Source organism: Capricornis sumatraensis, chromosome 2 (assembly GCF_032405125.1).
Source record: "Capricornis sumatraensis isolate serow.1 chromosome 2, serow.2, whole genome shotgun sequence".
Lineage (NCBI taxonomy): Eukaryota > Metazoa > Chordata > Mammalia > Artiodactyla > Bovidae > Capricornis > Capricornis sumatraensis.
This window is the reverse complement of record NC_091070.1, coordinates 208712867-208728171: the sequence shown is the minus strand read 5'-3', so window position 1 is coordinate 208728171 and position 15305 is coordinate 208712867. Positions and strand designations below refer to the sequence as shown.

At 44.5% G+C, this 15305-nt stretch overlaps 1 protein-coding gene across 1 annotated transcript in view; it reads right to left on the bottom strand.

Moving 5' to 3' along the window:
• The window catches only part of MTF1 (metal regulatory transcription factor 1), a 38578-nt gene that overhangs the window by 9778 nt on the left and 13495 nt on the right, over positions 1 to 15305 (bottom strand). The window contains exons 2-6 of the mRNA XM_068965983.1: positions 13680 to 13918; positions 12722 to 12853; positions 10077 to 10150; positions 9484 to 9620; positions 6110 to 6193 (exon numbers count right to left, since the gene is read on the bottom strand). Coding sequence (XP_068822084.1) covers positions 6110 to 6193; positions 9484 to 9620; positions 10077 to 10150; positions 12722 to 12853; positions 13680 to 13918 — 666 coding nt within the window. The remainder of the gene's footprint in view (positions 1 to 6109; positions 6194 to 9483; positions 9621 to 10076; positions 10151 to 12721; positions 12854 to 13679; positions 13919 to 15305) is intronic.

Sequence of the window (15305 nt, the reverse complement as noted above, 5' to 3'; positions counted from 1 at the left end):
TTCTTTGCAGCCAAAGGTGGAGAAGCTATATACAGTCAGCAAAAACAAGACCGGGAGCTGACTGTGGCTCAGATCATGAGCTCCTTATTGCCAAATTCAGACTCAAATTGAAGAAAGTAGGGAAAACCACTAGACCACTCAGATATGACCTAAATCAAATCCCTTATGATTATACAGTGGAAGTGAGAAATAGATTTAAGGGACTAGATCTGATAGATAGAGTGCCTGATGAACTATGGACGGAGGTTTGTGACACTCTACAGGAGACAGGGATCAAGACCATCCCCATGGAAAAGAAATGCAAAAAAGCAAAATGGCTGTCTGGGGAGACCTTACAAATAGCTGTGAAAAGAAGAGAAGCGAAAAGCAAAGGAGAAAAGGAAAGCTATAAACATCTGAATGCAGAGTTCCAAAGAATAGCAAGAAGAGATAAGAAAGCCTTCCTCAGTGATCAATGCAAAGAAAGAGAGGAAAACAACAGAATGGGAAAGACTAGAGATCTCTTCAAGAAAATTAGAGATATCAAGGGAACATTTCATGCAAAGAGGGACACAATAAAGGACAGAAATGGTATGGACCTAACAGAAGCAGAAGATATTAAGAAGAGGTGGCAAGAATACACAGAAGAACTGTACAAAAAAGATCTTCACGACCCAGGTAATCACGATGCTGTGATCACTCACCTAGAGCCAGACATCCTGGAATCTGAAGTCAATTGGGCCTTAGAAAGCATCACTACGAACAAAGCTAGTGGAGCTGATGGAATTCCAGTCGAGCTCTTTCAAATCCTGGAAGATGATGCTGTGAAAGTGCTGCACTCAATATGCCAGCAAATTTGGACAACTCAGCAGTGGCCACAGGACTGGAAAAGGTCAGTTTTCATTCCAATCCCAAAGAAAGGCAATGCCAAAGAATGCTCAAACTACCGCACAATTACACTCATCTCACACGCTAGTAAAGGAATGCTCAAAGTTCTCAAAGCCAGGTTTCAGCAACACATGAACCGTGAATTACCAGATGTTCAAGCTGGTTTTAGAAAAGGCAGAGGAATCAGAGATCAAATTGCCAACATCCACTGGATCATGGAAAAAGCAAGAGAGCTCCAGAAAAACATCTATTTCTGCTTTACTGACTATGCCAAAGCCTTTGACTGTGTGGATCACAAGAAACTGTGGAAAATTCTGAAAGAGATGGGGATACCAGACCACCTGACCTGCCTCTTGAGAAACCTGTATGCAGGTCAGGAAGCAACAGTTAGCACTGGACATGGAACAACAGACTGGTTCCAAATAGGAAAAGGAGTCCGTCAAGGCTGTATATTGTCATCCTGCTTATTTAACTTCTATGCAGAGTACATCATGAGAAACGCAGGACTGGAAGAAATACAAGCTGGAATCAAGATTGCCGGGAGAAATATCAATCACCTCAGATATGCAGATGACACCACCCTTATGGCACAAAGTGAAGAGGAACTAAAAAGCCTCTTGATGAAAGTGAAAGAGGAGAGTGAAAAAGTTGGCTTGAAGCTCAACATTCAGAAAACGAAGATCACGGCATCCAGTCCCATCACTTCATGGGAAATAGATGGGGAAACAGTGGAAACAGTGTCAGACTTTATCTTTTTGGGCTCCAAAATCACTGCAGATGGTGACTGCAGCCATGAAATTAAAAGACGCTTACTCCTTGGAAGGAAAGTTATGACCATCCTAGACTGCATATTGAAAAGCAGAGACATTACTTTGCCAACAAAGGTCCATCTAGTCAAGGCTATGGTTTTTCCTGTGGTCATGTATGGATGTGAGATGGATGTGAGAGTAGGACTGTGAAGAAAGCTGAGCACCGAAGAACTGATGTTTTTGAATTGTGGTGTTGGAGAAGACTCTTGAGAGTCCCTTGGACTACACGGAGATCCAACCAGTCCATCCTAAAGGAGATCAGTCCTGGGTGTTCATTGGAAGGACTGATGCTGAGGCTGAAACTCCAATACTTTGGCTACCTGATGCGAAGAGCTGACTCATTTGAAATTACCCTGATGCTGGGAAAGATTGAGGGCAGGAGGAGAAGGGGACGACAGAATATGAGATGGTTGGATGGCATCACTGACACAATGGACATGGGTTTGGGTGGACTCCAGGAGTTGGTGATGGACAGGGAGGCCTGGCATGCTGCGATTCATGGGGTCGCAGAGTCAGACACGACTGAGCGACTGAACTGAAACTGAATAACTGTTCAACAATGAGAACAAATAATCTATATATTATTTTATGCAACAACATGCATTAATTCCTCAAACAAAATGTTGCAAGAAAGAAGCCAGGACAAACGAGTATAGGCCACATTCGAATTATAGAAAGCATAAAAACAGGCAAAATTCACCTTAGGTTGTGAGAAGCCAGGATAGTGGTTATCCTTAGGAAGAGGTAACAGCTGTTAAGGGACCTGATGGGGGATTCTAGGGTGTTGGGAATGTTCTGTTTGTTGATTTGCGTGCTGGTTATGACACAGGAAGGGGCAGGGCACAACCTTTAAAAGAATGGCATGGCCTGTTGTTGTTGTTTAGTCGCTCAGTTGTGTCCGACTCTTTTGCCACCCCATGGACTGTAGCCCACCAGGCTCTTCTGTCCATGGGATTTCCCAGGCAAGAATACTGGAGTGGGTTGCCATTTCCTTCTCCAGAGGATCTTCCTGACCCAGGGATGGAACCTGTGTCTCCTGCATTCCCAGGCAGATTCTTCCCTGCTAAGCCACCAGGGAAGCCCAATGGCATGGCCTGAGGACACGGCATAAAGTGATTAGAAGCAACTAGGTCCAAAATGGACTTCCCTGGTGGCACAGACGGTAAAGTGTCTGTCTACAATGCAGGAGACCCGAGTTCGATCCCTGGGTCGGGAAGATCCTCTGGAGAAGGAAATGGCAACCCACTCCAGTATTATTGCCTGGAAAATCTCATGGACAGAGGAGCCTGGTAGGCTATAGTCCATGGGGTCGCAAAGAGTTGGACATGACTGAGCAACTTTATTTACTAGGTCCAAAATGGCCATGAGTTGTCTTCCATAAAGGTCAAACAGTCGGCAGTGGCCCAATTCCTGGAAATCCCCACCCTTTCCCCAAGACAGCTGGAATACTCCTCCTACTCATTAGCCTCTGTAATTACCCACCCCTATCAATTCTGACAGCCGGATACCCTGCTGCCTCTTTGGCCTCTCTTGCCTTTCGAGATGGTCCACACTCTTGAGTACTCCCTGAAGAGCCCTTCTTTCCCTCCACTATGGCTCATTCTTGAATTCCTTCCTGCACAAAGCCAAGAAACTACACTTGGTGGCCATCCCAGGGACTCAGATGTGACCATCCTCTTGTCCCCACACTTTCCCTCCTGCGACAGTTACAGGAATATGGTGAATTGCGATGACTCATCAAGCTGTACATTTATGACAGGTGTACTTTTCTGTATGTATATTATACCTTCATAAACAGGTTTTTTTTTTTTTTAATTAAAAAAGGTAAGTGCCAAAGGGACTGACTCAGCCACTGCCAGGCTTCAGGGCAATAACCCTGGGGGCAGAGCGAGTGGGAACCACCCCCTCAAGTGAGGAGAGACAGGTTGAGCCTCTGGGGCCTGGAGCAGAGAGACTTGAGAACACTGAGCTGTTTGGGAACATGATGGATCCTGAGGCTCAGGGGCCAACAGGCCCAGTGGGCTGTTCCTCAGAGCTTCAGCCCAAATTCATACCTAGGACACAGAGAAACATGTAGGCTGCCCAGGAACCTGGAAAATGATGATCTCATAAAAATATATCATTTAATTTTATCATTTCTTTATCATTTCTTTTAAAGCAAGCAAGGCAAAATCCACCCTATTCAAGGCACTTTGGTCTTAGTCTGAAAGACTAAATGCTGGAGGACAAGGACACAACATATAATTTGATCCCAGGGGAGAAAAACAGGCCTCTCTCTTGCTGTTGTAAATTATGGATAGAAAAAGCTTTCGTTTTTCACAAGTACTCAATGTCCCCTCATATGGTTCCTCACCTGGTGACCTCAGGGCTCTAGAAAGCTCCTCAGTTATGTGTCAAGTCCCAGTCAGGGAGTGGATACCTCAACCATTTCCCACGATCTCTGATATTAAGGAGACGTTTACCCAGAAATCTTACCCCATGTGGTTCAGACGGCAATCTTGGCCCAGTACTCTTACTTAGAGCATCAGCTCTAAAATATGAATATGCCAAACAATCATACAAAGTGCTATTTTTTGGGGGGGTGGGCCCTTCAGATTGGTTAATTTCTATTGATTTTTCTTCAATTCAACTGATTCTTTCATCTGTTATTTCCAGTCTGCTGTTAAGCCCATTTGGTGAATTTTTAAATTTTGATATATTTTCAGTTCCAGAATTCCCATTTGGCACATTTTTTTATAGTTTCTATTTCTCTGCTAAGAGTTCCTATTTATTAAATCATTACAAGTAATCCTTAATATGCTTGAGCATTTTAAGAGCTACTTATAAATGCCTGTCCACTAATTCTATCATCTGGCTCATCTTGGGGTCAGTCTCCGTAGTCCATAAATGACCTTTTCTCTTGAGTAGAGGTAATGTTCTCCTATGTCTTATGTTTACTAATTTTGGATAACCCTGGACATTGCAAATGATATACTGCAGAGACTCAGGATTCTGTTACACTTCTTGGAAGAGTATTTGGTTGTTTGCTATAACATTCCAGTGACTTGGCTATGCTCTAACTCCAAGCTCTGTCTTCCCTGCAGTGGATGGCAGCTGTCCTCTTCATCCAGCTCTTTAGCCTCAGCTGGACTGCTTGGGGTCTGCCCCACACACCCACAATTCAGGGGTCAACGGGAGGTTTGGACACAGCTCCAAACAGAACTTGGGATTCAACCTCTGTGTTCTCTCGTTTGCAGGTCATCCCCGCAACTCTCCAGGTGCCGCATTGTTGCCCTGAGCTCTGTCCTCCGGGTAGTCACTCCAGTAAGAGCGAGTGTTTACTGAGCCTGAGCCGTCCTGTTTGGTATCAACTAGGCTTGCTCTGAGACAGATAAGCCATAAAGCCTGCAGACCCATCCAGTGCCACTGCTATCTCCCAAGCGGCCCCGTCATTCAAACGTTGCCTCTGCCTGTTTGGGTTGCTCTCTGGTGCCTTCACGTAGTTGTTTTCATATTTTGCCCAGCATACACAGTTGTTTTCTGTGGGAGGGCTGGTCTGATAAGAGAAATTCTGCCATTACCAGGAGAACCCAGGACCTGGTGTGCTAATATAAAATTGTGCAGGGTCAGGCCCCCCTCCCAGAGGATATTGACTCAGTAGACTTGGGGGAGGCCCAAGAGCCTACACTGTAGAAAACTGTTCAAATACTCCCCATCACACTGATTCCTCCTTATTTATTATGCATATACTCACAGAAAATCTAACCTAAGCTATATTTATTTACCAGAGAAAAACAACCAAAAATGCATACTTAACCACCAGTGTCAGTGACCCAGTAAAGCTCATGGATCCTCCTGAAGGGGCACAAGCTCAGGATTGATTCAGTGGTCTGCAAGACACAGCATGGAGCCGTGGGAACGGCAGAGCCAAAGCAAGCAGGTCAGGAGACACTGGGTTTGTCCCCTAGCAGTGGGCCTGCAGACATGGTCCCCTTCAGAATCGCCGTGCTCAGAGAAAGGAAAGGACTGATTCAGGTCAGACTGGCAGGGCTTAAGAAAAGCCTGCAAACTGGAACCCTGGCTCTTCCTTACAGTGGCTGAATTTTAAGCTACTCAAGAACAGACCACACTTACTTCCTCACCACTACCAGCTCAGTACCAGCACTCTGCCCGACTGGAGTAGACACTCAATAAATATTTGCTAAATAAATAAAGTTATTTCTGGTGCAGGAGGTTATCAAGTGAGTGATCTGGGCCAAAAGGCACTATGCATCGGAGAGAGCAACCTCTCCAACGACAGCTCTTATCAGGAAACAAAATCAAAACACCCTAAGTGGCCACTCATTGAACACAACTCAATCTGAAAGCCTTCCAAGACTGGCCTCACTCAATTTTCCCACCAAAGGGAGGCTCAATTCTTACACTTATTTTAATAACATCTGTATCACAGGTACACTTACTGTATTGGAATTTTCTTGAAATTCAGAATCTGTGGACAGAAGGCTTAAATTCCTCAGACAAAGTGAGTGATTTGTATCCTGTGAAAGAAAAAAAAATCTAATTGACAAACAATTGGGATTTACTGTATTCTATTATGTAATAAAACACTTGATTACAGCGTCCCTAAGATTCCAAATGTCTATAGAATAAAAAACTATTCAAAACAAAGGCTACCTGAATTATTTCAATTTTTAAAATCCTGATATTCTTAAGAAGAAATTGTTTATGTTCTTAAACATGGTTAGTAGAGTTTAAGAATTATCTCATGACTCAGGCTCCAGAGTAACAAAAGCTATAATAACATGAAATCAATAATATTTGTGAAATTGGTCTATCATCGACAAAGCAATTTTACATGACTTCATTTACTATTAATATAATCCTCTGTAGTAGTATTTCACATTCCCATTCTAAGTATGAGAAAATTAATGCTAAGATTAGCAGTGAACGGTCCAAAAATCACTAATTAACATAACACAGACCCAGTGCTTCTGACTGAAAGTCCACCTTCCATTACTTCACTATGTCCCCAGCATGGGCATCTCGGGGACTGTCACTTAGAGTGGCGCTGAGGGGTTACTATTCCTATACGGGTGTCTGGGCTAACTCAGAATTCTGGATTCCTAGAATGCCAGTTGTGATTCAAATACTTTATGCGGTCGCCTCACTTTACCTCATGCATCGTAAGTTCTGATACGTGCATGTATTTAACAAATACTCACTGAGCATCTAATACGTATTAAGCCCTGTTCCAGGCTCAGGGATACAATAATAAAGTCCCTGCCACCAGAGAGAGGGGGCCAGACAAGAAAACAAATAAATACACAGTATATAAGAGAGCAAGGGGAGTGGAGAAGGCCAGGGGAGGAGACGCTCTTTTATCAGATCAGGAAGCGACTCAGATAAGGTGGCCTTAGAGCAGATACTGAAGAAGGCAAGGGCCATGCACACATGTGGGGACAGTGATTCACACAGAGGGCACAGCACACACAAAGGCCTGGAGGCAAGGCGGGCTTCCTCAGTTCAAGGAACCACAAGGTGGGTGGTGCAGCTCAAGTGAATGCCAACCAGTCCATTCTGAAGGAGATCAGCCCTGGGATTTCTTTGGAAGGACTGATGCTAAAGCTGAAACTCCAGTACTTTGGCCACCTCATGAGAAGAGTTGACTCATTGGAAAAGACTCTGATGCTGGGAGGGATTGGGGGCAGGAGGAGAAGGGGACGACCGAGGATGAGATGGCTGGATGGCATCACGGACACGATGGACGTGAGTCTGAGTGAACTCCGGGAGATGGTGATGGACAGGGAGGCCTGGCGTGCTGCAATTCATGGGGTCGCAAAGAGTCGGACATGACTGAGCGACTGAACTGAACTGAAATGAAGAGAGAAGTGAGCAAGCCACAGTGTCTAGGACTTTCTGGACCACTGTAAAGATTCTAACTTTTACCTTAAATGATATAAGAAGCTACTGAAGGGTTATAAGCAGAGAACAGACATGATTTGCCTCATTGTTTAGGAAGATCAGAGTGGAGTATCAGTGGGGAGAAGTGAGGGGAAAGGTGCTAAGAAAACCACTTAACAGGTCATTGAAAGAATCCAGGTCAATGACAAGGGCTTGAATGAAGTAATCAGATCAGATTCTAGAAAGATGGAACTGATAGATGCTGGTGGGTGTGTGGAATGAGGGAAAAAAAAAAAGAGGAGTCAAGAATGACTCCAGTATTTTTGGCCTGCGCCACTAGAAACACAGAGGTGCCATTTACTAAGATGTGGGAGACTGCAAGAGGAACAGGTTGGACGCGTCAGGACTGGGAAACGTAGGTGACAGCTGGGTGGAGACATCGAGTAGGAGGCTGAATACATGTCTAAAGCTCAGGAAGAAATCTGGGCTAGAGATATTAAGACTCAAAGGCAATCCTGATAGCTTTGAAAGCCTAAGACCAGAGCAGACTCGCTCCAATGGGGAGCTAACAGTCAGCCAAGAGAGGTGAAGTCTGGACCCCTGTGCACTGAGGCCTCCAATGAGCAGAAGCTATTGGTGAGAAACTATGATTGTTATAAAACGAGAAAACGGATCATGACTTCATAAATGCAGCTTTATGGACAAAGACTCTCAAATCTTAGTGTTTTTATCTGGTTTTACAGACAGTGAGATTGAGGCACAAAGAAGCCATTTGCCTAAGGTCATGGGTCTAGTGGTGGAGCTTGGATGTGAATTCAGACTCTTCGCAACCAATGCCGTTTTGCCTCCTATGATGTGGGGGCGGGGCGGGTGGTCAAGAACCAGGCTCTGGAATCAGATGGTCTGCCTAAAGGGTGCTAATTACAAGCTTTGGATACTTAGGCAAGTTAGTTAATTTCTCCTTACCTCAGGTTTCTGTGTCAGTGGTATGGGAATAAGAATACTGACCTCTTGTAAGCAGGGTAATTCACTTAAGAAAACTTAGCATAGTACTTGGCATACAGTAAACATTTAGTAAATATTAGTTATTATTACCAACAAGACACAGTAGGAAGAGTCCTTTTAAAGGGATCCTTTTCTGTTTAAAAATCAGAAACCACAGAATCATGCTGTCTCTGCCCAAATCAAAACCATATTACATACTTTAAGAACCTTGTTATTCTAAAGGGGGTCAGTGAGCTTCCACTTTATTTATAAAATAGTAAAATAATAACAGTTCTCACTTTTGGGGTGCAAAAGACATAAGGTAAGTGCCCAATACCATATCAGAAGTAGTAACAGTAAATTTATCCCAGGATCTCTCTGGAAAGAAGCCACAGAGCAGAGGGCTTGGTGAAGAAAAACAGACAAAACCACCTAAACCTCTGCAGAGGCTTGTCTGTGGTTCAGTGCCTTAAAGGCAGTGGCTATTGAACCATTAGGTCTGCAGACAATTCTAAAGGGCAGGGGACCACCCCCCCACCCCACCCCCAGACTCCACCTGGTTCTCCAGTGATGGATTAATGGAAGGGTAAAGCAAATCATTAAATAGTGTCCAAAACTCAAGTTCAAATGTACCATTTTACACGACATGAATGGGAAAATAACACCCTTTGAGAGCACCTGGCCGACCCTTTGGTAGCCATTCTGAGACCTCTGGTTCCAAGAAACCTCTTCCACCAGAGGCGGAGCCGAATCAGGGGCTGACGCACAGGGAGCCTGGTGAGATTTCTGGCTTCTGCCACCCCCTCACAAAGACATAGATCTTGACACTGATTCCTTTTCTCTCGCTAACAGATTTAGAGAGAAGGCATTTTAACCGGAGGCATAAACAACTGTCGCTGTTCTATGCTGCCCAGATCAAAACAAGAGACAAAACACTCCACACCTCTGATCCGTTGTGATTTAGAAGTGCACTGTATGAGTTTCCTTTGTTATCGTGACCTTTCATGTGACTTTTGAGACTGTATTGAGTGCTGAATGTTTTCTCACAGCCATTACTGGGGCAGAAAAAGGGTCTTTCACCTGCAAGAATGAAAAGAGGTGTTAATTTCACCATAAAACCATTTCACTGGATGAAGACATCTACTTTCCCCTAACATAGGGAAGTAAATATGCTAATGAGGGTTCAGGTAATACACTGGATCAATTATCCACAAGTTAATCAACCCAGTCCTAAAATTTAATGCAGAGCAAAGCACTGAGAATGGCCTGCTCCTAGGAAGTTAAAAGAGAAGCTAGTTTCTTTTTCCCCCCCTCAGATTCTTTGCTGAGTATCTCTGAATCGGCTTTATTTCTTAAGGTTAAGCTCCTGAGTCCAGTCTTTAGATCCTTTTTAACATTTGAGAGGAACTCAAACATTATAGGTGAAGGCCAACTGATTAGACTTGCTTTCTCCACCAAGCTGTACAGGTTTCAATGGAAACACACGTATTTATTGGCTCAAAGAAGGTTAAAAGATAAAAATTAGCCTAAACTCACCAGTATGTGTACGGACGTGAGTTTTAAGGTGGTGGCTTGCTGCAAATGCTTTTCCACAGCCATCATGATCACACCTAAGGAAGTTGTTTAAGCAGAAAGGATAGCAGTCATTAGCTAATCGACCTTTATCTTCAATATCTCTTGTAAATACAAACTTAAATTAAAGCTGCTCAGAACACTATGATCAGATCGACAAAATGGGTTTTACAGATGGGAATGATGACAGGTCCCTGGAAAATAAGGTGACAAATCTGGGATGAGAGGGAGAGGCTGGCCCAGGAAACGTGTTTCTTGTCCTACAGGTAAGGTACATGCTGAGGGCCCTAACAATAAAAGCCTTCTGATGAATGACGCAACAGAATTCTATTGACAATGAGAACGCATATGGAAAACCTACTGTGGCAAATGAAACACAAGGAATATGAGTGATGGGTACAGAGGCTTTCACATAGGCACAGGGCCCGAAATACAACACTAGCGCAAAATCAGTTAGAATACACTGGCTACAGTGTGATTATCTGTCATCTTCAGAGAACTTTTCTCTTTTACTTTCTTGATAATTAAAACCAGAGGTAATATTTCCCTCCTTAGGACTCCAAGGGCATTTATCTACATGCTACTTTTATGGCACCTGTCATTCCCAATCTTATTTTATCTCTGTGTGCATACATTTGTTATCTCTTCTCCTAGATTGCAATTCCTTTGAGGGCAGGGTCCATGTAGTTCTTCACATCTGCTGTAGTTCTTGCACACGGCAGGCATTCGGTCACTATTTACATGAATGAATGCATATACTTATACGCCAAAATATTTTATTTCTTTAAATAGAAAGCTTCTCTAAAGCATTTTACTTTTTAAGTACATAAAATCATTGTATCTAAAGCCCCATCTAACACTCAAGAAAAATTAGCAGTTTTAATCATGACAAAAACACGTATAATTGAATAGAAATTAGAATCCCCTTGATAGCCCTATGGGGAAAAAAGCAACCCAAGCTTCACAGCAGCTGGAGAGTAACCAACTAGGATCCAAATACTCTTGCCTTTAGAGGGGCCATGACTCAGAAATGTATCTGTAATTCTTAAAAAACACACTTCCATTTAATTGGTGTTTAACAGTTGACTGTCCCTGAAGACTGTCTGATTTTCAGGTGTCCTAATGAGATGAGTGATTTGAGAATAGAAAGGCAGCATATTTAATGCCATGAATGTAACAGCAATCCCTCCTGCCTAAATTCAGAGACATGTTTATAGGCAGTTTTCAGTAATATATCTATGTTATATTTAGGACGGATCCTTACAAACTGATTACCTCATTAAAAACATCATATAGTCACTCCAAAGTTGTTTTTCAATCCCTGCTGAATGCCCAGAACCACACTATATGCTGTGAGCACAGGAGAAATTAGATGGTACAACCCCTTCCTTCAAGCTTATATTTATACATGTATCAATTCAATATGTAAGTGTGTTCACATATATATATATATAAATGGAAATCTATAGATAAAAATGGATGCTCCTAGCACTGTTTACAATAGCCAGGACATAGAAGCAACCTAGATGTCCATCAGCAGACAAATGGATAAGAAAGCTGTGGTACATATACACAATGGAATATTAAAAGCTATTAAAAAGAATGCATTTGAATCAGTTCTAATGAGGTGGATGAAACCGGAGCCTATTATACAGAGTGATGTAAGTCAGAAAGAAAAACACCAATACAGTATATTAATGCATATATATGGAATTTAGAAAGATGGTAATGATGACCCTATATGCAAGACAGCAAAAGAGACATAGATGTAAAGAACAGACTTTTGGACTCTGTGGGAGAAGGCGAGGGTGGGGTGATTTGAGAGCATGGCATTGAAACATGTATATTACCATATGTGAAACAGACCATCAGTCCAGGTTTGATGCATGAGACAGGGTGCTCAGGGCTGGTGCACTGGGATGACCCTGAGGGATGGGATGGGGAGGGAGGGGGGAGGGGGGGGTTCAGGATGGGGAACACACATACTCCCATGGCTGATTCATGTCAATGTATGGCAAAAACCACTACAATGTTGTAAAGTAATTAGCCTCCAATTAACATAAATTAATTTTTTAAAAAAAGATGCTCCTATAATGTTTGTATGTACACACGACATATTACAAAGCAACAGCCAAACAAGTGACTAAAAAAAAACAAAACAATACTTGCACCACTAGCTTCAGTATCTTTACCCCTCCTCCCCGCCTCCCCTCTCCCTAGGTAGGTATCCTTGCCCCTGTGCTCAGCATCTCATTCTCAGACTGTCTGGTTCCTTGTTCGTTTCCACCAGAGCAGACTAAGGTTCTCAGGAGGAGAGCCTACATCTTAGCATTTCTCTAGTACTGATGAGGGAGTTGCAGTAAATGCTTCGTGAAAGTAAAGGGAAAGAGTAAGGCAGAGAAGCCATCACCCACAGAGCAGGTGGAGACGCTCGTGGGCCCCATCACCCCTCCTTCAGTCTGCAGTGGTTTACAGCTATCCTGGGGAGAGCAAGCATTGCCCAAAGAGCTAGCACAGGGAATTCCCTCCCCATTTTGAAAAATACTAGAGTACATCAAGACACCCCCCTGAAACCTAGTCAGTGATAAACAGAAAACAGCAAGACCCACCGAAATGGCTTTTCTCCTGTATGGGTTCGAATGTGCTTCCTCAGATCACTGAGTGTGGTGAAGTACTTGCTGCAGCCTTCAGATTCACAGTTAAACGTCTTCCCTGTGTGAAGCCTCTGATGTGCTTTCAGCCTGCAAGATACCCCAGAGAAATCCCCTTTGTCATAATGCACGCCAGAGCTTTCCCACGTCAGCTTAATGGGCATCAAGGTCAAGTACGTAAGAATTCTACAGTCATAATACACTAATATCAGTATTTTGTGCTCAAAGAGAAATTCAAAGAATTATACAGCAGAGTGGTGTGAGTGTGACCCTGAAGCCAGGCTGCCTGGGACTCAAATTCTGGTCTCCTCGACCAGAAGGGGATCTTGACCCAGTTACAAAACCTCTCTGCTTCCATTCCCTTCGCAGCTCACAGGACACTGCCTGCCACGCAGTGAGTGCTTTTTAGGTACGTATGCTCAGCTGTGTCCAACTCTTTGCGATCCTATGGACTAGAGCCCACCAGTGTTAGCTATTACTGTGTTTGCTATGTGATAGCCAATGCTGAAGACTAATGTAAGTCTCCTGATATAAACGGTAGAAAAGAGAAATGGCTGATGAGCAGACCACTCCCCAATTCTTGAGGGGAGAAAAAAGTTAATCTTCAAGCTGAGGCTGGGAAGGAAATCAAAGAATCCTTAATACCAAGCTCCTGAGCCAACAGGAGATATTATTCCATACCAACTACTAAAATCCTCAGGCCGGGATGTCATTCTGGGAGATACAGATCCAGACACACAGCTTTTCTGACTGTAACTGATCCAGGATGTGTCCATGTTTAAGTAACAACTCCTCTGAGGAACTGTCGGCAGCTGAGCGCAGCTGCCCTCTTTCAAGCCCCGCATGTGAGCGTCTGCCCGGCATAGGGGGAGCGCCGTGGTCGTGGCAGAGCCGGGCTCGGGGGCTGGGTGCTGACCTGTAGAGCGTGTTGAACGCCTTCTCACAGCCCTGCACGTCGCACTCAAATGGCTTCTCCTTCGTGTGCACCCGCACGTGGATCCTGAGGCTGTACGAGGTGAGGAAGGCCTTGCCGCAGCCCTCCTGGTTGCAGACGAAGGTGTACTCCCCTCGGTGGGTCTTCTGGTGGGTGCGCAGGTTGCCTGCTGTGCTGTAGGTGCGGGGACAGCCCTCAAAGGTGCACTGGTACCGCTTTACCTGGCAGATGGAGGACACCTCGTCAGTGGCACAACAGAGCTGCCCAGCGCCTAACTCCCCCAGGGCTTGGCTCTCGGGAGAGGCAGGTGAGATACACAGGCTTCTGTTGTCGACACAGAAAGCACCTCCAACACAAGGGGGAAATCTTCCTGCTGAGCAGATTACACCAGGGGAACAAATGATGAGAGCAATGGACGAGAGACAAGGCAGAGGCAGTTAAATACTCTACATGAATATAAGACTGGTGTCCACTCAACACCCACGCCCTAAAGCGGGCACATACTACTACACTCACCCATGCTCACATACGACTCTAAGGCTCGACTCAACATCCTGTCCTCTGGGCCTGTAACCTGATGAGAACCAACCAACATCACACTGAGTTTAAAACATTCTGAAATTTATATACTCAGTCATAGGTGTACTAGTTCAGTTATATACCAGCATAGTCTCTTCTGTAACTTCAGATCTCCAAAATGAAAAACGTGTATCACACATTTCTGGGAATATCTGGTAGTACGGCACTTCTCAAACTGCTCCTCCTGGTCCCCTCCCCTCACCACTCTTCCTGGAAAGCGTGCCATCTGCAGGAGCCTCCACTTCCTGCAGTGCCTGTGGAACCACTCGGCAAGCTGCCTTCACCGGACGAAACCATGCTCTTGAGCTTGCTGGTGCTCAAACTCTTTCCTCCTTCCCAATTTTCCTTTAGTATTGGAAAAAAATTTCTCATCGATGCCCTCTCCTTCTGAAAACGTGTCCTACACCACAAAGCAACTCCGTGGGGCTCTTTGTCTTCTTCCCTGAGTCACTCACTCCTTTTCTTTAACTTCTACATACAGGTTCAGCCCAAAGCTTCTCTCTCATCTTCCGAACCTTCCCCATCTCTCTCCTGGGAAAGGGGCAGCAATACAGCCTTGGCTGGAGAAAAATGACCACTGGCGCTTAGGTTCAGGACTTTGGGCAGGTCTTTCCACGTCTCGGAACTAAAGGTTCTTTATTTCTACACGGCAGAACTGAATGTCCTGCTGTCTCATGGCGCTTGTGAGCAGAACAAAATGAGACAAAGCCTCTGTGATAAGACTCTGTCAATGTCCTGATGCTATACATATCAAGGCACTGCTGCTGCTGCTGCTAAGTCACTTCAGTCGTGTCCGACTCTGTGTGACCCCACAGACAGCAGCCCACCAGGCTCCCCCGTCCCTGGGATTCTCCAGGCAAGAACACTGGAGTGGGTTGCCATTGCCTTCTCCAATGTGTGAAAGTGAAAAGAGAAAGAGTTCTGCCTAGTCTTCAGCTTTAGCAGACACGTTCCCCCTTTACTCCTCATTGCTCTCCACGCTTCAGTCTGCTCTCTCCACACTACCGGGATCCATCTGACGGCTACTGA